The sequence below is a fragment of the Malaya genurostris genome, chromosome 1, assembly GCF_030247185.1.
Source record: "Malaya genurostris strain Urasoe2022 chromosome 1, Malgen_1.1, whole genome shotgun sequence".
NCBI lineage: Eukaryota > Metazoa > Arthropoda > Insecta > Diptera > Culicidae > Malaya > Malaya genurostris.
The window spans coordinates 15,049,351-15,074,954 of record NC_080570.1 but is presented as its reverse complement, the minus strand read 5'-3'; the positions used below and the strand labels follow the sequence as shown (position 1 = coordinate 15,074,954).

Genomic DNA, 25,604 nt, shown 5'->3' with positions numbered 1-25,604 from the left:
CCATGTGTTAATTACCAAAGTATGTATATAATAGGGCTGAAAAGTCATCACTTGTAACTTAACTCTTAACAGTTTAAATTGAATACATATTGCAATAAACAATACACTTAAATAGAAAAAAAGACAAGAGAAACAACATACAAAACGTAAGACACGACAACATTGGTGGCCATCGAAGAAATAGGGGCGTTGTATTCCCCCTATCATTTCACCAAATATAAAGAATCGTGTCAACAGAACTTTCCACAAACTAATAAAGTCATCATTTAACCCCTAGCGGAACTCTGGCACTGCTGCACAAGGCTGAACCGAGAAGTCACTTTGAAGCGGGCATTTACTTTGATTTACCAACTGATTCAGTTCGGTTCGGTGGGCTAATTTCAACATATGAAATCCCGAAGGGGCTGCAGTCCACTTTCAGCTGCTGCTGGTGGTCCGCCCGAAAATTGCGATCGGTTTGTTAGTATTAAATAACAAACGGCCGGGGGAAGGGAAACGGGGTCACCGGCAGGGAGAAACGTATCTCATCATCATGTTCATCCTGCCATAAACCAAACTACGATGATGATGTCCGGATGTGCTGCTTCGGCTGCTGCTGCTGCTGCTGCCTGGAATTCTCCATAAACGACAACACAGAACGGGAACCGAGAGGACTTGCTGTGTTATCCACTCTTCACCGAATAGGGCTTATTATTTATGGAGGATGTATGTGTGTGTTTGTGTGTGCGTGTGTAAGTCCTTCTAAGTTGAGGGGGATGAGGCGTAGGGCGAACGAACTTCACTTCTGTTGGAAAGTCCAACAGATCTTGGCCGCAGCAGCAGCAGCAGCATCAGGATCCGATTCGGTGGCATCTGGGAAATAATGTCACTGATTACTGACTGGCGTCTACCTGCGTCTGTGTCTGTGTGGCTGCTGCCACTGGCTAGAGGGGAATGGGGCGTGTTGATTGAATGTGAGCATGAATGCGACACGGGCTTATACAGATAATGGGGGGAACCTCCATCATTTCTTCGTCACAAAAGCAAAAGGTGAAGAAATCACTTTATATTCATGGCTGAAAAAAGCTCTTACTGTGTTTTTTCTTTCTCTCTATCAATGAGAGAGATTTTTCGCCACGGGGGAAAGATGTTTTTTTTCTTTCTGTCATTCTAAAGGTCCAATTTTGGTTGTTTTCTTCTGGAAGACGGGGCGAAAATTGACGAACGAGAAAGACTTGGTCCCATCTGCGTCCCTGGACTCTGCACCGAGCCAGCGGTTCATGAATGATATATGAGCGAAATTAAATTCCATTCCACAGAATTTGGTTAAGCGATATGTTGCCTGTGTACGAAGGAGTTACAACCCCCTCGCACCTTCCCGTCTCTTTCGGAACGATGGAACATGCGGGAACAGAAAATTCAAATTAATCATTTATTCAAATTGCTTTCGTTTGCTCTGACGGATTCTGTGTGTGTTTCTTTTTTTTTCTCTCTCTCTCTCTCTCTCTCACAGGTCGACCACCGCCCCGGGTTTCGTGGTGGCACGATGGTGTCGAGATATCAGGTACCAGCCATCCGTCCGCCGTCGATGGTGCCTCTGCCATGGTGAACCAGCTCTTCCTGGGAACCGTATCCCGGGAACTGTACGGGGCCAAGTTCGTTTGCAAGGCCGCCGGCTCCAAACTGGTACCGGCGGTTTCGAAGGAGGTTGCCATTCAAGTACACTGTAAGGGACTGACTGTTTTACCAGAATTTCGGACCGTTGTTATTTGCTGCGGGATTTTTTTAAAATTTTTTTGCTGTTGTTTTCGTTTCAGTAAAACCACTTCGGGTGAAAATTGTTACCCCCAACGAACTACTCACCGCGGGTCGCCCGATACCAATCCGGTGCGAGAGCTGGGGTTCTTTCCCGGCTGCCAAAATTGTGTGGCTCCTGGATGGAGAACCGTTGCGGAGTGCCGACATCACCGTACACAGCGATGGCAATGTAAGTTTCGGGTTTTGTTGTGGCGATTTGAGTTTTTTTTTGAAGAGCAAAATCAAAACTTTCTTTTTTCTTTCTTCTTTTTACACACACGCGCACAGGATGCCAATCTTACCTCCAGCATATTGACGCTGCGCGTGACGGCCGAAAACGATGGTGGCGAGTTGGCTTGCCGGGCCTCCAATCCGTGGTTCTCCGGTGGTGCCATCGAGGACAAGAGGACGATCAGCGTTGCATGTAAGTGGGAGCTGTTGTATTTGCTTTCAGGAAAACGAACGAAACCGACTTTTGAACCGAGATCCGGAGGACCGAGGGTCATATACTATTCAACTCAGTATATGTGTGTAACAAAAATGTGCACTCGATTTACTCAGAAATAACTGGACCACCGATTCTCATCCACTTAGATTCAAATTTGTTTGTTTATTTGTTTGGAGCCGGGAAAAGCCCGCTGGCGCTGAGATTCTTGAAACCTCTTTCTCCAACAGGCATAAAACCTTCTCGTCTTTTGTATCAACAGATTACAAATATCCAACAGATACATTTTTTGGCCTAAAAATACAACTATCGCTAATGTTTATCTCAACATAACAAATTAAAAAAGGCGGGTGGGTGATGTCAGAGACATAAGAAGTGTATCGATAAGTAGTTAGCAACATTCAAACAGTTATTACTCTGAAATGGCTTAACGGAAACGCGAAAAAAAATTCTGCACACTTGGTGCTCAGAAAGTGGTGTCACGTACAACGAAATTGCAAAACGGGTGAAAGTGCACCACACCAGTGTCGAACATATTATCTAGAAGTTCGGTAAGACCCTTTCCATGAAGGATTTGCCCCGATCCGGTAGGAAAACGGGTCCCAGCCATCCCGGCCGGGACTTAAAAGTGGTTGAGTACATCAGGAAAAACCCATCGGCGTCGTCGCGGGATTTGGCCAAGCAGTTCAACACCAGCATCGGGATGATTCAACGGATCAAAGCTCGGAACTCCCTGAAAACGTTACAAGAAACAGAAGGTGCCGAAAAAGTCCCTGGTACAGCAAGTTCAGTCCAAAACAAGAGCGCGAAAACTGTATAACCGGATTCTACAGAATAAAGACGAATGCATCCTGATCGACGACGAAACCTACGCCAAGGAAGACTCTCGAGCGCTGTCCGGACCGCAATATTATACGAAATCGGTGTACCAGGACCTGGACTACGCTGACACCACGGTGGCGATGGAAAAGTTTGGGCAGAAGGTGTTGGTCTGGCAAGCAATTTGTACCTGTGGTTTGCGGTCGTAGATTTTCTTCACGAAGGGTGTACGAGGAAAAATGTTTGAAGAAGAGAATGCTGCCACTGTACAGAAAGCATAAGACTCCTCCTCTCTTCTGGCCGGATTTGGCTTCAGCCCACTACGCCAACTCCGTTCTACAGTGGTTGTCAAAAAATAATGTACAATTCGTGGAAAAAGACATCAACCCACCGAACTGCCCGGATCTTCGGCCAATTGAAAAGTATTGGGCAATTGTCAAGCGGCACTTTCGGAAGGAAGGTGTCCCAAAACATGCAGGAGCTCAAAAAAAACTGGACAGCTGCAACCAGGAAAGTCACAAAAGTAACTGTGCAAAATTTAATGAAGAATGTCAAGTCCAAAGTGCGAGCGTTTCACAGAAACTAGAATTTTCTTCAATGTAATCAGTGAAATGCATAAAAATGTATTTTTTCTACAATATATCGAAAACTGATCTCAAAATATGTTTTTTTCACTTTTTTATTCAATAATCAATGTTGCTAACAACTTTTCGATACACTTCTTAAGTGGATGTCGTGTACACGAAAACAACTGACATGTTCCTTAACACTTCCGAATAGCAATTAGTTGATCGATTGTATGACCTCTTTTTCACTACTAGAATTTGAAACGATGCACCTAAACTAAAGTACAGTTTAGTTACATCAAACATTCTGAAACACAAATATTATGAAATAACCAGCAAAGTTCTTTATAATAAAATAATGGTGGCTCTGAAAAGAACCATTTATGAAGGCGTTCGTGTTGGAGAGTGATGAGTTGAATTCGAATTCCGATGGATGCCGCCAGTGGCGTATCGAGGAAATTTGGCGCCCGGGGCAAAACGAGATTTTCCGTCCCCATCGTTGACTTAGTGAGCAAAAAAAAACAACAAGGCTGAACTCCATCTCCGGAAAAATGATTTGGGCGAGCAAAAAAAATGGTTCCAAGGATTGGTTTGCCGCCCCCCTAAAAACGTTGCGCCCGGGGCGAGCGTTACTGTCGTAATTGAATGTGTTAGATATCACTTTGAATACTAGAGTATTCACGACAAAAATACAGATTGATCCGTATACGTGGCAACTCTGTTTCGCACGGCATATTTCCAAACGACATCCATACTTAAGATAAAAAAAACCGCATAACTCTTACACTTCGCATAAAAAAAACCGTAGAAGGGAAACCGAATAACTCTGAAAATTCGCATAAAAAAACCGCATAACTCTGAAACTTCGCATAAAAAAACCGCATAACTCGGAAAATTCGCATAAAAAAGTCGCATAAAAAAAACATTAAAAAGACCGCATAAAAAAAGACCTTAGTGTATAAAGATGTGAGTCGCAATTGAATGTGTTAGTGACGGTGCAAACTTTGCCTTCGATTTGCAAGCAAGAAATCATAATAGTTGTTTAGAAAACTTTTTGAGCCATTAGAAGGGCTGATTTTGTGTGATGTTCTCCACCGTTGTCCTCTTTTCGTTGTTTTTTCACCAATGCAAACGACTGGCAACTGTGACGTAATCGCTCTTGTCGGAAGCGAAGCTAGCTTTGCAAACGACACACAATACATCTGCTCGCAGTGGCGATAGAATCCAAACTGATCCAAATTTTGTTAGGACGGTTTCTTTTTACGTGATTTCATTTGTAGCTTTTTAACTTATGAGCGGTCCTAACGGCTATGAAAATAGCCGCATACAGAATTTTAATGTCGATTATTTCATTTTGGATTTGCATTTCATTGAAAGAAACTATCAGGATGCCGTACGGGATCCATTCCTACCTTTCAGAAGGACCAAATTGTGGAACTCATTACGATATTAAGCACTGTTCGGAACATTTTCCTCGAACGATTTGTTGTACAGCAGCAGATATTTAAAAATACGAGAAAGGCAAAAGCGCCTTATGAATTATCGTCTTTAATACTCGTTTATACCAAACCTTTCAGAAAAGTTTACTTTTGAATTATTTGAGATTATGTCACACAACTGAAAATTTTATCATAAAATTGTGATCATATTTCCGATGGCATGTAGCAAAAATTATGTTGATTCGTTAGATACAACAGGAGATATTCACGATCAAAAACTTATCACTCTCTCAGAGGGTAAATTTTCAAAAGGCACCCATTGTAAAGTAAGTCGTATTCACGTCTCTGAGATCGTAGATAGAATTAGAACTAGCTAGAGAGAGTATTCGGGAAACATTTTTTTGCAGTAGTACCCGACAAATGGAAATCGAAAACATCGGAACAGCGATGCTGAGGAAAGGTTCTTTAGATGTATAATTTGTGTTCTAGCACGAGGTTATCTAAAAAATGGCTGGTATCAAGGACTGCGTTGATGGATGTCGGAATTCAATTTTTGTAACAGATGTGGACAATTAATTCGTGATAATATTAAATCAGGAACAAGGACTGCTTTTGAGACATCCCGACGAACGGATGGCAGGCCAAGATCACGATCCTGGTAGCTGGGAAAAATAATATGTTCCATGTGTTCCTTGAACATTTGTTAACAATCCAAGAAAACGCCTAGGTCTTTGACTACGGACTTCTGCTTAGTAATTCTTCAGCGTTTACGAGAAAATAAGATAACGACGCATTTGGTTGCGATTAATGCAAGAATAGAGTGTCTTCGGAATCTCTGAAACATCTTAAAATCGTCGGCGAATAATAGTTTTAGGCACTTCAGCGAAAAATTTAGATCGTTCAAATAGAGTAAAAATATGAATGGTCCGAGATGACTACCTTGAGGTACCCCGGAGCTCACTCGGGAAGGCGTGGTAGTACAGGTACCAATTTGTACTGCCATGTCATGTTTTTTCGGGTAAGACTGAAGTCAGGCCAAAAGTGTATCCTTGAATGCAAGCCTCGCTAATTTAGCAACGGCTATTTGATGATTTATTTTGTCGACCTGTAGTCGTGCTTGTAATGACTGGATGATAAATGATAACATTTGTAGTTGTAGATCGTTTAGGCATAAAACCGTGTTGATTTGAAGATATGTAGTTAGAGCAGTTATTAGTGATGAAGTCGAGAACGATTATTTCGAATCACTTACAAACTGCACACAGTGCAGCTATTCCTCTGTAGTTGGATATCTGTCACTTGTCACCTTTTTTGAACACAGGAAAGATAAATGATTTTTTCCATGGATCGGGGAATACTCCGGTACGTAGAGAGGTATTGAACATTATTGATACCATACGAGTACCATCAGGTCCGGCACTATCAGAATCAGAACTAATTGGCTCAAGTGGCATGTTTCCCTAGTTATTTGGAGATTTGTGCCTTGCCGTAGCTTCTCATCAATTTGCTGATGGGAAGGGAAGGATTAAGGGAACATGGAAGGGAATTGTGAAGTGGGTGAAGTGGGAACATCACAAAACATAAAGAAACAAATCGTTCTGCATCCCCGAAAGAATGCTGAACGATTCGCTGGTGCCAAAATGCACAGATAATAAAACCTCCAACCCCCGAGAGGATTTATAGATTTTACAAAAGCGACACCATTCTGCATTTCTGGAAGAATGCATAACGATTCGCAGTATGTACGAGCAGAAGTAAATTCGGCACCCCATAAAGGATTCCAAACAATCTGCTAAAACCTATTTAAGGTAAATACAGAAAGGATTCATTCACTCCAGGAAGAACGATGAACCCTTGTGACTATAGCTCCTTACCACATTGGGTAAGAAACGATTGAATATCTTTCAACTTGAGCTCCCCATACACAGACTCAACTATGTATGGAGAACCAAAAACCCGGATATGTAGTTGCGTCAATACGGGACAGTTACATATCAGATGATAGGAAGTACCGTAATCGCCTTCACATAAATCACACGAATAATACTCAGTACGTTCAATAGTAGCCATGTTATAATTGAGTTTGCAATATCCAGTCAGATCTCCGACCAGAATACTGACATTTTTAGATTTAAATCTGGTAAAAATGCCTTTTTTTGAGCGCAAGTTTGCAATCTGCGTCAGTAGCTGGCATGTTTGAATGCAGCCCAAGAACAAATCTTGTGCTTTATCCAACTAGTTGAAAGTGGTAAAGCTGGTTCAGGACCAACGAAATCATTCGTTGCACCAGCTCTAGCCGACTCATCAGCCCATTCATTTCCAGTAATACCAGAATGTCCGGGTTCCCATAAGAAGTAAACAGCATTTGAAATGCTGCGGTCACTAGATTCGACCGTGAATCATTCGAACTGTATACTTTTAAAGCTGCCTGTCGGATCGAAAATAAATTCGTTTACCACAGATTCTCTTCTGAAGTGCCAATTGTATTCCACACGAAATCGCGAAGATTTCTGCTTAGAACACAGTACAGTATCTACCAGGTGAATGAGTCTGCTCTAGCCTCATTTCACAACAGTAGACAGCAGCACCAGCACATGACCTTTCAACAGAGAACCGTCCGTATAATAAACTATGTGTTCATCAAGTTGTCGTTCCAAATAATCAGACAATCATTCCTCACGAAACTCAAACTCAAATTGAAATCTTTACAGTTCCATAGTCTGCTATTGAATTTTGTTTGGATCCGACATCCAATTCCGGAGTTACATGGTAACACGTTCAAAATGAATTAGAAAAGTGTACTCTATTTTCTCATGTGCTTCAATACGTCACAGTCAAAGAATTAACAATGATGTTGCCAACAAGGAACCGTGCTAAAAACCAATCGAGCGAAAATACTATGCTGATGAGTACTGTATTCAATCCTTCAATCATCTAGAATAGATGATATTGAAAATTGCATCTAACAGATCGGCTGAAAAGTTCGTATCGTTTCTTACTGGTCATATGAGCACCGAAGACGATGAACGCAGTAGACGTCCAAAAGAGGCTGTTACCGATGAAAACGTGAAAAAAATCCACAAAATGAGTTTCAATGACCGTAAAGTGAAGTTGATCGAGATATCTGACACCCTAAAGATATCAAATGAACGTGTTGGACATATTATTCACGAATATTTGGATATGAGAAAGCTTTGTGCAAAATGGGTGCCGCGTGAGCTCACAATCGATCAAAAACAACAACGAATTGATGATTCTGAGCAGTGTTTGGAGCTGTTATATCGAAATAAAACCGATTTTTTTCGTCGATATATAACAATGGACGAAACATGGCTCCATCACTTCACTCCGGAGTCCATCGACAGTCAGCTGAGTGGACTGCACGCGATGAACCGAACCCAAAGCGTGGAAAGACTTAACAATCGGCCGGTAAGGTTATGGCGTCTGTATTTTGGGATTCGCATGGTATAATTTTCATCGACTACCTTGAAAAGGGAAAAGCCATCAACAGTGACTATTATATAGCGTTATTAGAGCGTTTGAATTAAAAAAAAAGTTTTGTTTCATCAAGACAATGCACCGTGTCACAAGTCGATGAAAACCATGCTGACATTTAACGAATTGGACTTCGAATTGCTCCCTCATCCACCGTATTCTCCAGATTTGGCCCCCCAGTGACTTTTTCCTGTTCTCAGACCTCAAGAGAATGCTCGCTGGTAAAAAGTTTAGAAGCAATGAAGATATAATCGTTGAAACTGAGGCCTATTTTGAGGCAAAGGACAAATCGTACTACAAAAATGGTATCGAAAAGTTGGAAGATCGCTGTAATCGCTGTATCGCCTCTGATGGCAATTATGTTGAATAATAAAAACGAATTTTGGCAGAAAAATGTGTGTTTCTATTAAACGATACGAACTTTTCAGCCGAACTGTTAAATTTGATTCCAATTATCGACAATCACCCTACAAAAGAGAAACGTGCCACCTGAGCCAATTTGTTCTGATTCCTGAAAACGCTTTTTAGGCATGGGTTCGACTAAAGCCTACCTGGTTGAGAAACCTAGTTGAAACAGCAGAAGATTGGATGTAAAAGTATCGCTTCGGTGCAAAGGCTCTCGATGAAATAGCTTTCGGCAAAATAAATCATTTGTCGGTAAAATAAGTATTTTGATGGCACAGATCAAACTGTTTTTTTTATAGTCATGCAGAGTTTTTTCAGGTTTTGTTGAATTGCTGTGTTGTGTTAATACACTGGTTTTCGATATCACGTGTGTGGCCGCTTAGTAAATAGAACCGCGAGGTGGCATTAGCAGTTCAACATAAGCTGTTAATGCACTGATAAGTTGAAGGCGAAACATAAACAAATCGGTTTTTGCCTTTCTCTATTTATCATATACCATTTCGATTATCATGGGCCCGTTATTTATTATCTAATCGCCATTAAGGTGGAATGTGCCGGAAATTCTGAAAACTGCTATGCACATATGTTAATTTGAATTGTGCACCGGTCGTCTCATACGAGAGATATTTTCGTCGAAATTCTACTGTTTCTTTAGTTCGAGAAAAACGGAGGTAATCTAAATGGCCCTTTTCAGAGCATCCGAAATGTTTAAAGAAATGTTTTAGAAAAACACTTCGCATAGATAAAAGTAGGTTTATATAGAGAATACAAAACAAAAACTGGTGCCTAAATACACTGAGATACGCAAATTTCGCGGAGATTTTTACAAACTTAGATTTAAATGAAAGGTCTTGTGGTACCGTTCATTCCTGAATATTATTTGAATCAGACTTCCGGTTCCAGAGTTATGGGGTAAAATGTGCAAAAAAAAAAACGAAAATATGTATTCTATCTTTTCTCATAGATGGCGCGACCGACTTTCACAAACTTAGGTTCAAATTAAAGGTCATGTGGTCCCATACGTAATTCCTGAATTTCATCTGGATCCGACTTCCGGATCCGGAAATATAGGGTAAAGTGTGTTACCAGTGTTCTTAAACCATCAATGAAAAGGGCGAAAAACCGTAAAAAACCTCAACCGACCTCAAATCTTCTCCAATTGATAGTTTTTTTTTAGTAGACGGTCAAACAAACCGATTTCGATTATTCTTTTAAGAATCGAAGATAATTATTTTGAAGAACACCACAGTATTATATATGATAGTATGATTGATATGAGAAAGGCATTATCACACCACTAGGAGGATTAAAATAGGTTTGTTTTTTTTATTATTGTCAATGGCACTTACCGACTCGTAACTCCGGAACCAGAACACGGATTTGAACTATTTCAAGCTAGGTTGCACTAGCAACCTAATTTGAACAGCTGGTCACTGGGAATCCGAGCCGAAGAGCTTGAATAAAAATGAAATTACTTTCATTTATTATGAAACCGTGCTAATTTTCAATCTAGCTCCGGTTAACCATTACCTAAATGTATGAGAAAATTTAGAAATTCAAATATTTATTCGAACATAATTTTATCTCAAAGCCACCGTACCCACGGTCAATTTGGTGCGGTGTTGGCCGTTGAAGTTCCCCAAACACAACGACATCCTGCATCAATTGTCGAGCTCAGAATTGTCCAATTGTTTGAAATGTAATTTACGGTAGACTTAATTATTTCGGGCCTGGCGTTGGTGGCGCAGTGGCTGCTGTTCCAAACCCGGCTTACAATACATAAATTGTACCATTAAATCATTAATTTTAAATGACCCTTCTGTGTCCTTCCTTCCGGTGGTGCTGCAACACACACTATCTGTTGCGGTGTGTGTGTGCAATTGTTTTTTTTGTGAATGTGTTTTTTTTTGCAATTTGCAGCGACACGAAGGTGCGCCATAAATTTGATGATGATAATTTCAGTGAGTGACTGTGGTGTGTCTCTTGGTAGGTAGTACAAAAAAAACCCAAAACCCAATCCGAACTAACCGAGGAAACATTCCGCAAGTGGTTTTCGTTTCATCCATACCGCCATTGGTATTTATCTTCGAATGAAATAGTCCCAGTGGGAGGTGAGAGCGCCTGGTCTAACCGCCATTCTGCCGATGCAGCTGATCTCTCCCTACTCATCAAACCTAACAATAGGCAAAAGCAGTTGCTGAAAAATACAGTAAAGTGCTTATAGTTTATCATCCAAAACTAGTGCACAAAACTCATTCATTTAATGGGCCAAGTTTTGCTGATGCACTCCAAACTAGGATAAGAAATAATAACAATAATAATAATTATAATGGGATTGGAAGCAGAGAGTGCAGACACACCGTTTAAATTGATGGAAGGCGTGTTTGCAGTCGACTTAATTGAAAAGTTGAAGCTTTTCGGAATTGTTTTGCCGAGAATTGTTTTCCTTTGCAGTCGTCGTCGGTTGTTCCGTGCGAAATTCCATTACACCCAAACCTCCATTTACGTAACTTATATATGTATATATGTATTAATATACGTACACATGTGTGCAAATATATGTATTTCTAAATACATATAAATATTGGTGAAGTAAAAGCGATCATTTATATGTATAAATATATACACATATATGCAGACGAGTGAGTGTGTAAGCATACATACATTTATATATAAGGTTCGTAAAAGGAGGTTTGGGTGTATCATAATGAAGTGCCTACAGAAATCGTTGGCAACACTGCTCCTCGAAACTAGAGTTCGCAGTCCCATCCAGCAATTTGATCCAGCTCTGGTACAATTCACTGGCCCGGGTAACCTCCAATTATGGAAATTTAAAACTCAATTTGTTCCACTAAATAGCGCCCGAGAGTCACATAATCTATTCGCAGGCACTGCTATAGGCGACTGCAATCCTCAGTAACAGAGGTTCTGTTGAAAGTGATAGAACCACTCCCCGTCCCCGTCGTCGTCGTCGTCGGATTGGGCTTCACATATCGGCAACGAACCACCAACGGCCAATGGCGGCGACGAATCCCGTCGTGGCAAAACACAATACGGAACACGGGCTGCAGTCCACCATCGCGCACGATAAATTAAATTTTATAATTTCCTCTCTAATGCACCAAAGCTGTATTTTATATTAATTATTGCTTCCTTTCTTTCATCCCGAACAGACGAACCGGTCGTATCGGTGCATCTGGCCAACGAGGACCCGGCCCGGGTTATCACCCGGGCGGAAGGCGAAAATGTGACGCTCAAGTGCCGGGCGGACGCACGGCCACCGGTGACTTCCTTTGCCTGGTACAAAAATGTGAGTATCGTTCTGGTTTCCCTTCTAGTGTCCGGTGCTCGGCCACCACCACCATCGGCCATTACCGGCCACGGGAGGTGGCGAGCAGCGAAGGTCGTCGGTAGGGTCGGTTTAATTGGCTAACTTGTGATGATGAAATACAGTTGGGTTTAGGAAAATGTTCGGAGGTCTAGCGGGGTTAGTAACCGTAGTGGAGTACCGCAGGGTGGTCTCTTGGGACCGCCTTTGCCGTATTCTTCTGTCAACGGTTTGAAGTATCATTTTTGGTGTAGATCTAGGACAATTTGTTCCGTTAAAGTTAAAGTTGACTTGATCTTACTTAAATATGATTCAACTTTGTTTTAGTGTGTATGTTAGAAAATATATGCCAGGCGATTAGCTTCATGTCAGTGGGTGTGGAGGAATCTAGAACTAAAACATTCAACATTATTCCAAAGTAATGAAAAACCAGAGAATCAAGTCAAGAAACTCTTTAAAAATATGTAAAAAGCGACGAGACAATCTCTGAAGTCACCAATTCGAGCCAAAACAAGGATATGAAAACTGTATGAGAGCCGATTTTGGTCTAGCTCAGCAAGTGCATCTTAATGGACTATGTAAGTTTCATAGTCCAAGTAAAGAAGAGTTTACGAACGCTTCCAGACTCACTGTATTATACGAAATATAGAAGACGCGAAGTGATCAGTTTCTCCGTAGAAACTCTGGACAGAAGCTGTTGGTATGGCAAGCTACTTATACCTGTGGCTTACGGTAGTCTATTTCCTTTTCAAAAAGTACATTAAACACTAAAACTTACAAAAAGGAAAGCTTGGAGAAAAAAAAACGTCTGCCACTGTACAAACAGCATGAGTGTCCTGTCTTTCGGTCGGATTTGGCATCGGCTCATTACGCTATTGTGACACATGGATCAATAAGTCCCGAGACTAAAGCAGAAATGGCGCTCGTAGTAAACCAGTAACCACGTCTTTCTAGAGTACTAACCTTTGCTTGAAACGGGTCAAAATTTTAAGTCGATCCGACCAGAAACAGCTGAGTTATCGAGGCTGGAGTAAAGTCGTTTTGTAGTTTGTTTAAAAAATGGAAAAAACCGAGTTTCGTGTTTTGATAAAACATTGTTTTTTAATGGGTAAAAGCGAAAAAATGGATTGAAAAATGTTATCCGGACTCGTGTCCATCAAAAGCAACGATTTGTCGGTGGTTCGCCGAGTTTAAACGTGGTCGTATCGACACAAATGACGCGGAACGCTCGGGTAGACCTGTGGAGGCCGTTACACCGGAAAATGTGAGTGAAGTGACAAAAATTATAAAGTGAAGCTCCGTGAGATTGCTGAGATGACACAGATATCATATGGAAGTATATTTACTATCCTTCATGAAAAATTGAGCATAAAAAAGGTTTTTTCCAAGTGGGTGCCGCGATTGCTTTTTCATCAAGACAATGCACCCTGCCACAAGTCGATGAAAACAATGGCGAAATTGAACGAATTGGGCTTTGATCTGCTTCCCCACCCCCCATACTCGCCAGATTTAGCCCCCAGTGACTACTGGCACTTTACTGATCTTAAACAAATGCTCCAGGGAAAAAGATTTGGCTCAAATGAGGAGGTCATCGCTGAAACTGAAGCTTATTTTGAAGCGAAAGACAAATTTTTTTATAGACATGGTATTGAAAAATTGGAAAAACGTTGGAACCATTGTATCACCCTAAAAGGTGATTATGTTGATGAATAAAAAAAAATTTTGCAAAAAATATGTCTCGGGACTTATTGATCCCTGTATTATTTCTGCAATACACTAAGGTCTTACGCGTTTTTGAGGCAGTTTATTTTACACGGATTTCCAAAGTCATGCAATTTTCTTGTTTCGTCTTAGAAATGCATGAAACGTGGAATAATTTTTTTTAAATAAACTCTTTGACACTTAGAAAATTTTCGATTTTTTTTGAAAGAAATATTTTTTGAGATTATACAAAAGCTCGACATTTCATGCAATTCTAAGACATCTAGCATCGAACAAAAAAATTTCTATTTCTTCGCGTTTCGCCTTCGGCTCATCAGTGCTTAAAAGCAGTTCAAATTGAACTGCCATATCGTGCCTATCCGAAGCCGAAGGCGAAACGTGAAGAAATAGAAACAAAATATGTGCTTTTTGCACAAACAAACAAAACCCCTAAATGTTCAAAAAAATTTCGATTTCGGAAGTCTAATTCTTTTTTCAAATCCCAAAGTCGGTTTCTTTCAAAAAAAAATATTTCTTCTACGCGGATTTCCGAAGTTACGCGATTGTTTTTAACGCGGTATGTATCCCTCGTGTAAAAACGGCTTCAGTGTATTTTGAATTCAATTAACATCGAATTTGTTGAGAAAACCATCAACCTGTTGAATTTCCCGGGCAATTGTGAAGAGAACCTTCAAGAAGGAAGCGCCGGGCTCTCGAAACGTTGAAGAATTCCAGAAAAAAAAGCTAGATAGCTGCACCCAAGAAATGCACAGAAGCAACTGTGCAGAATTTTTATCACAGTTTACCCGTCGATGAACGTGCGTTTGTTCTTCAGGAATCGTAGTTTTGAAAAATGGTAACATTAACTATCGTCTTCTTCAGCTATAAAAAAAAATCCAAATGTAGAACGTGTGAAACTACCTTATTAACTTCAAATTGACGAAATGGTTTTTTTGTGAACTCAAAACAGAAACCGTCGTACCTCTCATTTCGAAGACAAAAGTGACTTTAATATTGTCATTTGATTTTAAGTTGTAGAAATAACATTCGATGCGTCGAAATTTTGCTCGTGTTACGTCAAAATCCTAGCTATTCGCAAACTGTGAAGAGTTTGGAGAACGTTCGCCGTCAGCCAGCAAGCCTACCACTGTAATATTAGAATCCAGTAAAATAAATACTTCGATAATACGATGTTTTCAGCTAAATTACTTGCTCACAATCGGAACGAGTGAATTTACATGGTCTTGAACGGATGAATATTTTTTTATGTCAGACTGAAGCTAGTTTTTTATGGTTAATAGCACTCGCCATGTTGCAGCTCTAGAACCGTAACTCAGATTCGAACAATATTCAATAGCAACAAGCTGGGCAACAGTATAAGATCAGACTACCACTTCATTCAAAGACATTAGAGTGCCAAGAGTTCATGAAATTCATGAAATCGAATTATTTCGTTGGTGATAGTTAATATGGCTAGATTCAACAAAAAAAATGGCAACTGTTGCACCCTGCAAGTAGATCGGATTTTCTCGATGAGGAAGCGAAGTATTAAACGTTAAATATCATTTTATTATTGAAAAGCAAAGTCAAAAAACAAATACGTTTTTTTACCTGTTGTTTTAGAATGTCATGAAATGTTTTTATTTGCAAAAAGTTGACTTTCTGGGACGAAGGATTTGATATGAGACTGGAATTACAAATTGCAGTTTTTGATGAATTCCCACAGTTGATTCCAAGAGAGTCTATTTTTTATAATTATTTATATTTAGATAGATTTTGACGATGTTTAATCTCGATTTCGACATTTGATATTCATTTGAAGAAATGACATTTAACACTTCAAATTTTGCTCCATCATTGAGAATATCTGCTATCTACTCGCAGGGTGCAGTTGGCGAGCTTGTTGTCGATTGTGGCCAAATCAACTGTTACTAACGAAATGAACGTTTGCCAATAGCCAGGGAGTAAATCGAATGTCGGAAGCCGCCAAGAGAAGCCACCTGTTTCAAGCGTGCTTTGATTGCTCTATGAATGTTGCCTGACATACGAAAGTGAGTGAATAGTACAGAGGGTGAAACTCTTTCGTTCATATTCGTTGCTTCAATTCGCAAGCCCTGCTTACAAGAAAATCGCATCGAAAAGGATAAAAAAAGTTGACCGGAGTAACGTCATGATAAACTTTAAAGTGCTTCTGGGACAGGACAATTACACGCCAATTGGAAGAGAAAAGTGGCTGAGATTTCCAAACACATCAATTTACGTGCCGAAGTCGCCTGATGAACGTCTGTTATCTTTTCTCAAGCAAATCCATTTGCTATGTTCTATATTGGTAGGATTTGGCATCTTGCCATCCCAGTGAAAAGAAATCAAAAAGCCTCCCAACACGTCAGAGTTCTGTTTAATAGAACGGAGTAAGACGATGATGCAATTCAAGACAATCTGGCGATCTGTGGCTAGGAAAGTGTCCAAGGTAGCAGTTCAAAACTTGATGGAAGGAATCAATAAAAAAAGAAACAGAACAGAAAGCTTGTTTTCCTTTCGATAATTTCTGTGTAAATTAATCTTCCTTTGACTTTCTCCTTTTTCCTTTAAAAAATGTTATAGAACTGACTTTTAATCAGAGCCCCGGAGACTCCTAGTGTAAACAAAATTATATAAAATTTGATCGATTTAAGCTTAAATCGACTCTTAAACTTAGAATTTTGAGTAGAATTTTATAAAATCTTTTTTTTTTTGTTGTCGAATGTCTTAGAATTGCATAAAATCTTTTCGAGATAAGATGGATAAAAACAAATTCTCGATTCCAGAAAGTCTCTGAGTCGAGTTTTTCCACAAAAATTAAAAAGGTTGCGAGGTAACTCGAAATCTTGACGTTTCACGCTTTTTTTTTACTAAGGCTTTTGGAATCAAAACAAAATTTTGATTTCGGAAATTTCATGTAAACGCATGTTAAATGAATGTAAAGTTGTCATTTCTATGCCACTGAAAACCCTCAATTTATTGAGGAACAGCCTCGAAAGTTACAGACTAATGGCTGCATGGTTTCAACAGGACGGTGCAACATGCCATACAGCTCGACTACCAAGCGATTTGTTACGACCGTTGTTTCCAATTCTAAGACATTTTGCATCAAACAATGTTCGATTTTGGAAATCCCAGAGTCCCAGTCGAATCTTAACAAAAAAAAGTCGAGATGACACTAGATCTCGACGTTTTAGACAATTCTAAGTCAACACAAAAAATTGTTTTTTTTCTCGATTTTGGAAATCAACATTTTTTGTCTGGTACAGAAAGTGGATTTTTTCAAAAAAAAAATTTCGAGATGACACTAAATCTCGTCGATATTTGACAGTAAAAAAAAACATTTTTCATTTCAGAAATTTCACTTTGACCGTTGGGCGGCGACACCCCTTCCATACTTAGTATTATTGCGCAACCCTGTACCAACAAAGCCAAAATACTAAAGTTCAAACGTTCTAAAGTTCCAACGAACTTGAGTATAAGTTCCAAAGTACCTTAATACCAAATTTATGCTCTGCTGCAATCTGAAGTACACTGAGGTCTTTTTCACGCGATTTTTAAGGCATTTTTTTCACGCGATTTTCCTAAGCTGTGCGGTTTTTTAACACGAATTTTTAACGTTATCCGTTTTTTTGTTCTGTCTTAGAAATGCATGACAATAAAAAGTTGAGGTAAGTAGAGCAAGAATAAAATTGGTCCCAAGTGGCTGCCTTGAGGGACTCTAGAGCCTACGGCAATCGTCACTACAACAGTCACCGATTTTCACTGACATTTCCCGACCAATAAGATATGATTGAAGCCAGTTTAATAAAAATCCACTGAATCCAAGTTTTTCGATATAACGATATAACGCCACCGAACTCACTGTGCATTTCTCACCATACACCACCATACAAAACAGAAGCGCGCAAGCAAGTTCGTGAAATTCACTTGAAACCTTTTCAAATTTTGATTATTTCGACTAGTTTTATAATTTTGAGTTGCCGTTTCAGTTTCTTCGGGAAAATTTGCTTTAAACACTATTTTTCTGTTCTGAAATCATCCGCGTAGAACGGAACAGTAACCGTTTACGCATTTCAAAACCCGATTACGGTTCGGCAAAGGAAAAATTCAAATTTCCAAGAATAACATATGGACTGAAAAGTCCCGGGCCTAACAAAGAGAACACGTGTTTTTTTGGTTCAAAATTAACTTTATTTATCAACGTTTTCTCCATCAAGAGTAAAACAATCATTCCAGCGTCGCTCTAACGTTTCAATACCACTTTTATAAAACGATTTACGTTTTGCCTCAAAATAGGCCTCAATTCTTCATTCGCACGAAATTTCTTACCGGTGAGCATTTTTTTAGGTCTGCGAACAGCCGATAGTCGCTGGGAGCCAAATCTGGCGAATACGGTGGATGTGGGAACAATTCGAAGTTAGATTCATGTAGTTTTGCCTTTGTTTCGATTGATTTGCGACACGGTGCGTTGTCTTGATGAAACATATGCGCTCATTTCTTTGCAATTTCAGCCGATTGTTCCGATTTGGACAAGGCTCACCAGTTGCTGTCCACTCAGATGACGATCGTTTTGATTCCGAAATGAATCCTTGTTTCATCCATTGTCATATATCGACGCGAAAATTCCGGGTTGTCAGGTTTCAACATGGCCAAACACTGTTCAGAACCGTCAACACGTTCTCGTTATTGGTCAACAGTGAGCGAACGCACTAGTAAAAGTGGCAAGTATCAAAATGCCAAAGCAACAAAAAAAGAACAAAAATGCATATGTAAAAAAGTTTAGAAGTATGCAGGAATAAACTTGGAACCTAAATCGGCTTGACAAGGAATAAAGAGTGCCGGAAAGCTTCTTAATAGAATTTATGGAGAAGGAACAAAAGTCATGTTTAAAACTTTGTCCTAATTCATGCTCATGTTTTAACGGTCTGAAACTACCGCCCCTACACACACCTTCTTTCTCCGTCCTTCGGAACAATGACGATGTAATCTCCGGGAGTCGATCTACGGCAGCCACAATCACCCCTAAATTAATTAATTTCAAAGTAAAACAAAGCACACCAGCAAAGTTTTCCATTCATCAACCGGAGCTTCTCCATCATCGTGAGCTATCACTGGAAAACAAAACGACGACGACGACGCAACCCTGGGGGCGCGCATTCAAGCCAAGGACGACGTGCATCGAATTCCGGATCGGTTTCGAAACCGAAAACGATAAGCGCGGGTTGGTGCATCGTCTATTTTTTTTACTCTCGAACATCGGAAAAGTTTCCGCTTTCCTTCCGTTCCGGTTCGATCGCAATCGCAATGTTTTCGTTCTCTTTCTCTCGACGAGATCGAAGAAATTGACGCCCAGTCACCCGTTTCCCGCTAAGACAAGACACACGGCTTTTGTCGAATCGGAGTCACAGCCCGGTGCGTATTCTGATAAAGCTAATTAATTTCCCATCTCGATTTCGACAGCCTCAGTCGAAGAGCACCGTTCTAATCTCGTCGGTATCCACTCTGCCTTTTCATCGGTTACGGTTGGTTTCACGTTGCAAGATCTTTGCGTGAATTTTCCGGATTTTCTTCCGGGCGAAGTCATTTTTTTTTTGCTGCGGTTCGTGGATCGACTAATGTCATTAATTATCGCTCGGATCTTCTCGGGAATCTGCTCATTATTGCAGATTATAGCCGCGTCGTCTAGGGCTCTAGAATGCGGAATGTGAATGTTGTCTGTTCGGGTTGCTGCGAACCGGTTTGGCTGCAATAGTTCGGATTTCAAATGACGGCGAAACAGAAAACCAAAAAAATAACTACTGTCACAAGTGCCGTTCTGGAGTGGTTTTTCTTTCCGCTGGACTATTTTTTTCGGGTGCTTTTCAGGTTAATTGATGGTTCTCAATCTTCGTCCCACGGTGACCGAGTTCACCGATTTATCCGCAATGGAACCGAACGATAGAGATAAAACGTAATCCGAGCGTTCCGAAAACCGATGGTTTTGTACAATGTTTTCGAACGTAAAATTTGTCACAAGATCGGTTGCGGTAATTCAAAATGTCATTGAAGTACAATAAAAAGAATAAAGGCTAATGATTGCTTCCCTGAGTGGATCGTTCTTCTATTCGAATCCGACTATGAATAATTTTGCGCAGCAGTTTCGTTCAAGCGACGAAATCAGGCGCGTACACAGGGGGGGGGGGGTTTAGGGGTTCAAACCCCCCCCCCCCCCCCGAAACAAAAAATTATAACCCATGGGAAACATTGTGATATTAATTGTACATGTGTTGATTTATCACCATGTTCTAAACCCCCCCCCCCCCCCCCAAATTTTCTCTGGCTACGCGCCTGGACGAAATCCAAATAAAATCCTCACCACTTATGTTAGAATATAGGAAAAACATCTCCAGAAAGCTAACCGCGTGAGACCGAACCGGAAAAAGTCCTTAGCCCCAGACACTGGACCGACCACGTGAGTGATGACCTCCGAATAGTGATGAATATAAATCACGAGGGAGCATTATTATTCATATTACCGAGACGCCGTTCACCAGTTCCCATTTTATTCAGTCTCCTGACGAGGATTGCTGAAGAACATCCACAACTTCTTTATTTGTTCGTTAGTCTGAATGATGGATAAAATCATTTGGTGGTGGTGGGTTGGCTGGAGGTTGGTCGTTTCGGAACACATCCGTACTGATTATCCTCAACGGGGAGGTATGCGCAATGCGTGTAGGACTGACCCAGTTCCGGTAAGGAACCGTTCAAGAATATGATTTACGAGCTGTTGGTAATAGAACTAATTAGACATGAGCGATGTTGCACGAATGAGATTGGGCTCTAACCGACTTATTTCTTTAGCAAAAGGGGAAAATTTGCCACGGGGGAAAACTACCTAAATCATAAAGGATAATGTAAATCTATGTTCACTTTAGAATTGATAAAAATTGTTTAATTTTAATTAATACGAATGAATGCATCAATCTAACCCTATTTTCTTCTTTCCAGAACATGCAAATGTCCGGCGAGAGCGGTGAAACTTTGCACCTGACCCAGCTGGAACGGGAAAGTGCCGGTTCGTATGCGTGTGCAGCATCCAATACCGAGGGAGAAACCCGCAGCTCATCCATCACACTGAAGATACAGTGTAAGTGTAATGTTTCTGTTTTAATTTTGCCTTTTTTTTTCACCGATAGAAGAAAACGGAGTCTGTTTACCACTCTTCGTAAAAGGGAACAAATCGAACATCCGGCGAAAGAGGGAGGACGTCATCTTTCCTGTGGCTTTCATCCTTTCATCTATCGCTAACACATAAAACCCACACGAAACGATGCTATCGGTAATCTTCTCGTTATCAACAAGCTGTGTCTCGGGTGTGGCGACCTCTGTCACCCATCGTCGTCGTGACTGCCACTGCCTCTGCCGAACGGCATTATTCAAAGTGAAGGAAATGATTGCTGTGCCAATAACATGCAAGGAGAGAGATAGAGAAAGAGAAAAAATCAGCAGCAAGCACTTGTCAGCCATCGATAACCGAGAGTACAGTACGAGACGGCTTTGTGCACCAAACACAATCACAAGTGTGCCCCAGTAGAAGGACCCTCGAGTCGAGTCAAAACAGCAACAACATCGCCGACAACAATGGAGAGAATCCAGGAAGCGAAACACCACACACACACACACACTCAGCGCACTTCGGCACTGCAATAGAAAACCCAGTTGCACATTTGTAGGTACAGTTTAAACTGGCTTTGTGCTCCGAAGGATCGAACGTAGCAAACACGTATTGCCTTTTCAATGACAAAACAACCGAACGGAAATGGAGCAACGTCGGAAGCTCCTTACCCTACCGCACATTGCTGCTGCCCCCGCTTTCTGTGTGTTTGCTGCTTGTGTGATCCTGGCATATCAAGAATATTACGTCTTTCATCGGTTTAGCATTCCGTGCAGGGTCGCCAGTGTTGCAGAATTCCCGGAAACTTTGAAGCATATTGCTCAAATCAACAAGCATATTTACAAACGTTTCAACAGATTCTTACGAATAGGTCATAGCATTATCGAGAAAAACTTTTGATTCGTGGTATTTCATTGTTTTGTAACTTAACTCAGGATTGAATTTATTCAAATCATAAACGCACTGGAAAAGTTGGAAATCGATTTATTTTGTTTGCCAATGTATGAACAGATTGGAAAAGCACTAACGAAATGTAAAGCAGAAATGAATATTAGCGAAAAAATCGCCGCTGAAATAGGACTCGAACCCGTAACTTCTATCGGGGAAAGTGGTTTTGCCACTTAGTTACCATTACCATGTATGTGAAACAGCGCCCAGATACAATGATAGACATACGTTAAGCCGAGTACTATGAATTGTTTAAATGTTTCGAAAAATATGTTAAACATGTATTTAATTGGCATACTCTTTGTCGAAGTGTTGCTGTACATAACCACTTTCATGAGAGCGATTTGAATCGCATGCAAACATGTACCGAACCGGTAGCAGCGGATGTAAACATTTAAATAGAGTTCTAATTCTAGACATTTGTTTAGCCGAGGAGCTTGAAAAGTAGTGTTTTCATGGAATTACCGTAGTTGTCAGTTGTATTTCTAGAGCATATCCTTTGAACAACTTACAATCAACAAAATTAGAACCTAATAGAGCTGAGTATAATTTCCATGGATTGCTGATAAATGTTGAAATTTCAGGTACGACTAAGGGTGCCCGACTGACGCAGCTCGTACCAAAGTTTCCTTGAGGCTAAAAAGCCAATTCAAACACGAAGCCACAATGAATCGACTGTCCAGCTTCCAAATAAAACAAACCCTGAATGTTCAAGTGACCCCTTCACAAACTGCTCGGATTTTGAAAAAAAAAATTGCCGGACATTAACTGGAAGAAACTGCAGGGAAAAGCCCAATCTATATCTCACTCGACTCGACAGAGGTTCGCCCGTAAGTACATGGAGTGGAAGGCGTAGAATGGCGTAGTGTCGTATTTTCTGATGAGAAAAAGTTTAATTTGGACGGACCGGACTGTTACAATTGCTACTGGCATGATTCAAAACAACAAGCGTCGTGAGATCGAAGCGAATCTTTGGTGGTGGAAGTTTAATAGTTCGAGGTGCTTTTTCCTATCATGCAAAACTTTCGATTTGTTTCATCTCAACCCGAATGAATTTCGAAATGTACACAGAAAGAAATAATGAAATTTACACGAGATGTAAATCAATAGTAACATGAAATAGACATGGGTTGAATCGAAATTTTTATTGAAAACCTTCATCGATGCAAAATTAAATTGAATTGCATTGAATTTTCAATTAATATAACTGTATCTTTCAATTACCGTTTATTGTACAATTAATTTGTATTGAAACGTACAGAATTGTAAAGTAATTTTATGTTTAATTACCTGCTCCAAATATGTGCATGAAAATAGATGTAAATTCACAAAATATTTTTATCTGTGTATGTGGTACTGGAAGATGTTTTGATTGTGCACGATGTGAATGAAGACATCGTATTTCAGCAGGATAATGCATCTATTCACGTCTCCTGGAAATCCATGGCTGGGTTTGCTGAAAAAAAAACATTCCTCTACTTGACTGGCCAACGTGCAGTCCTCATTGCAATCCAATTAAATATCTTGTAGAATCTTAGCAAGAATGGTTTATGTCAACGGACGTAAATTTGATCCGACGTGAATTTGACCCGATGTTCACAACTATTGAGTACTTTCTGTCACCATGTATTTATCTTAACCAGTACCTGAATTCTAACATTCAGAAACAAGAACTGAATTAAAAAACTTAATGGTTCAGAATCCAATAATTTTGTTTGTGAATTTATTTCGAGAATTCTGGAACTGAACTCATTTTCAGAATCAAAGTTCCAAATCCTAGAACTGTAAGGTGCTGTCCTTGGATTCCGAACCTGAATTAAATTTCCGAATGCAATTCCAACAGGCAGGTTCTGAAGTCTGAAACTGAATTCGAAAACTAAATTATAGTTCAAAAATCAGTTTCATAATTTTGGTTCAGAGCTCAGACCTAAAATTTTGATTCAGAATGCAGATAATAAATTCTATTCCGAAAATCTCAAATTAAACTTCAGAATCAGAACTCTGGAACTGAAGTGCACTGTTCTAAAATTTAGTCAAGAAGCCATTTCTAAAAATCTAGTACCAGAATCTAGAAATCTAGAATTAAGGTTTTCAGTATTTGAGTCACGGTTTTAAATTTTGAACTAGCATTCCGGAACTAAATTTTGAAATTGAATTCTAAAACTACGTTCTGAACCTTAAATGATGTTCAGAATTCAGGTGGGCCCGAATCCAGGTTCTGAATTCAGTTCCAGAATCCAATCCAAATGAGGACACGCAGAAGGCCAGTTGGTAGAAGCTTCTCATCACGACGTAAGGCTCCGTCTAATTTCGTCACAATTTCTTTCCATGTTACGATGGCCCAGCATATATTTGTTGATAGAACTCATATCGTTTGGCATCACCTGAACATTGTGTTTTTTCTAAAAGGCAAGATCCCAAATCCAACCAAATCAGAACAAAAAAGTTTTGTTATTGGCGAAAGGATAACAGTTTTCAAGACATTTCAGCTGCTTAGTGTGTTCAAAAATCTTGTTTATATCTCTGTCCGGGAAGTTGTTCAAAATCCGTATCATCCAGTCTCATGGCTCAATTAAAACATCGTCACCATTTTTATGAACAGCTCGTACTCTGGTCGGCATGTTTTACTAATCTTTACAACTTGTGGTCGCAACCTTATACTCGTTTTTATTTTTGCTCGATGCTAATAATCGTTTGTAGACGACGCTTCTAGTGTGTTAGGCAGAGCTAATAAAAGTCATTTTCATTGACTGAAAAATAAACGAAAATGACAAGAAATTGTTGTCACTCTCAGTTTCGCTTGCAAACTATAAGAACGAAATCCATGTCCAGTCCATGACATAAACGGGAAAGTAGTTTCAAAATTGTGTTTTTTCTTTCATTTGCCCTTTCAGTCATTTGCAGTTTTCAGTGAAAATCCTATAGTATTCAGTGTCGATATTCAACCAAAGCTGTGAGAATTGAAAACGACAGAAAAAGGTTTCACAATAAGTTTTAACTGTTGGTGCTCGAATTTGTAGTAGTTTTGGTTTCCAAAGAAGTTCTGGGATGTAATTACTTCGATTTGCCATATTTTAGTCACTTTTTATAGCAAGCCTCACATATTTTCATACACCGATGCAAGAATGAAAATTTCAATTCTGCTGTTGCTACCTGAAGACGTTAGTTTGGTTTCGTCTTGTCATAGAGGAAAGAGTGACGTTGGCAATTATGCTTTCTCATTTTTTCGATGAGAAACTAAAATGCTTCGTCTCTCTTCGTTTGTTCTGGTGTCGGTCATTTGCGATTGAGACAGTAAAACATTGAAAATGAGACTGCTGAAATGGTTTCTTTCATTGAGAATGTGTGACAATTTTAAGCTCTGGTGTTAGGGATATCTCGGACGTGATGTTGGGGAGTTGGGGGTTCCGCAGTTTTCGATTTCCCCCCAGTTTCAGTTTTTCTGATTGTCGACAAATGTTCACCGAATACTTTTTTTTCGCGTTTGGTTATAATTTTACCACAC

At 40.0% G+C, this 25,604-nt stretch overlaps 1 protein-coding gene across 5 annotated transcripts in view; it reads left to right on the top strand.

Annotated features, from left to right (window-relative positions):
- The window catches only part of LOC131433108 (hemicentin-1), a 406,910-nt gene that overhangs the window by 288,553 nt on the left and 92,753 nt on the right, over positions 1–25,604 (top strand). For all 5 annotated transcript variants that reach the window (XM_058599958.1, XM_058599949.1, XM_058599927.1 and 2 more), the window contains 5 exons: positions 1,493–1,705; positions 1,797–1,966; positions 2,065–2,200; positions 12,119–12,255; positions 20,986–21,124. In XM_058599958.1, coding sequence (XP_058455941.1) covers positions 1,493–1,705; positions 1,797–1,966; positions 2,065–2,200; positions 12,119–12,255; positions 20,986–21,124 — 795 coding nt within the window. The remainder of the gene's footprint in view (positions 1–1,492; positions 1,706–1,796; positions 1,967–2,064; positions 2,201–12,118; positions 12,256–20,985; positions 21,125–25,604) is intronic.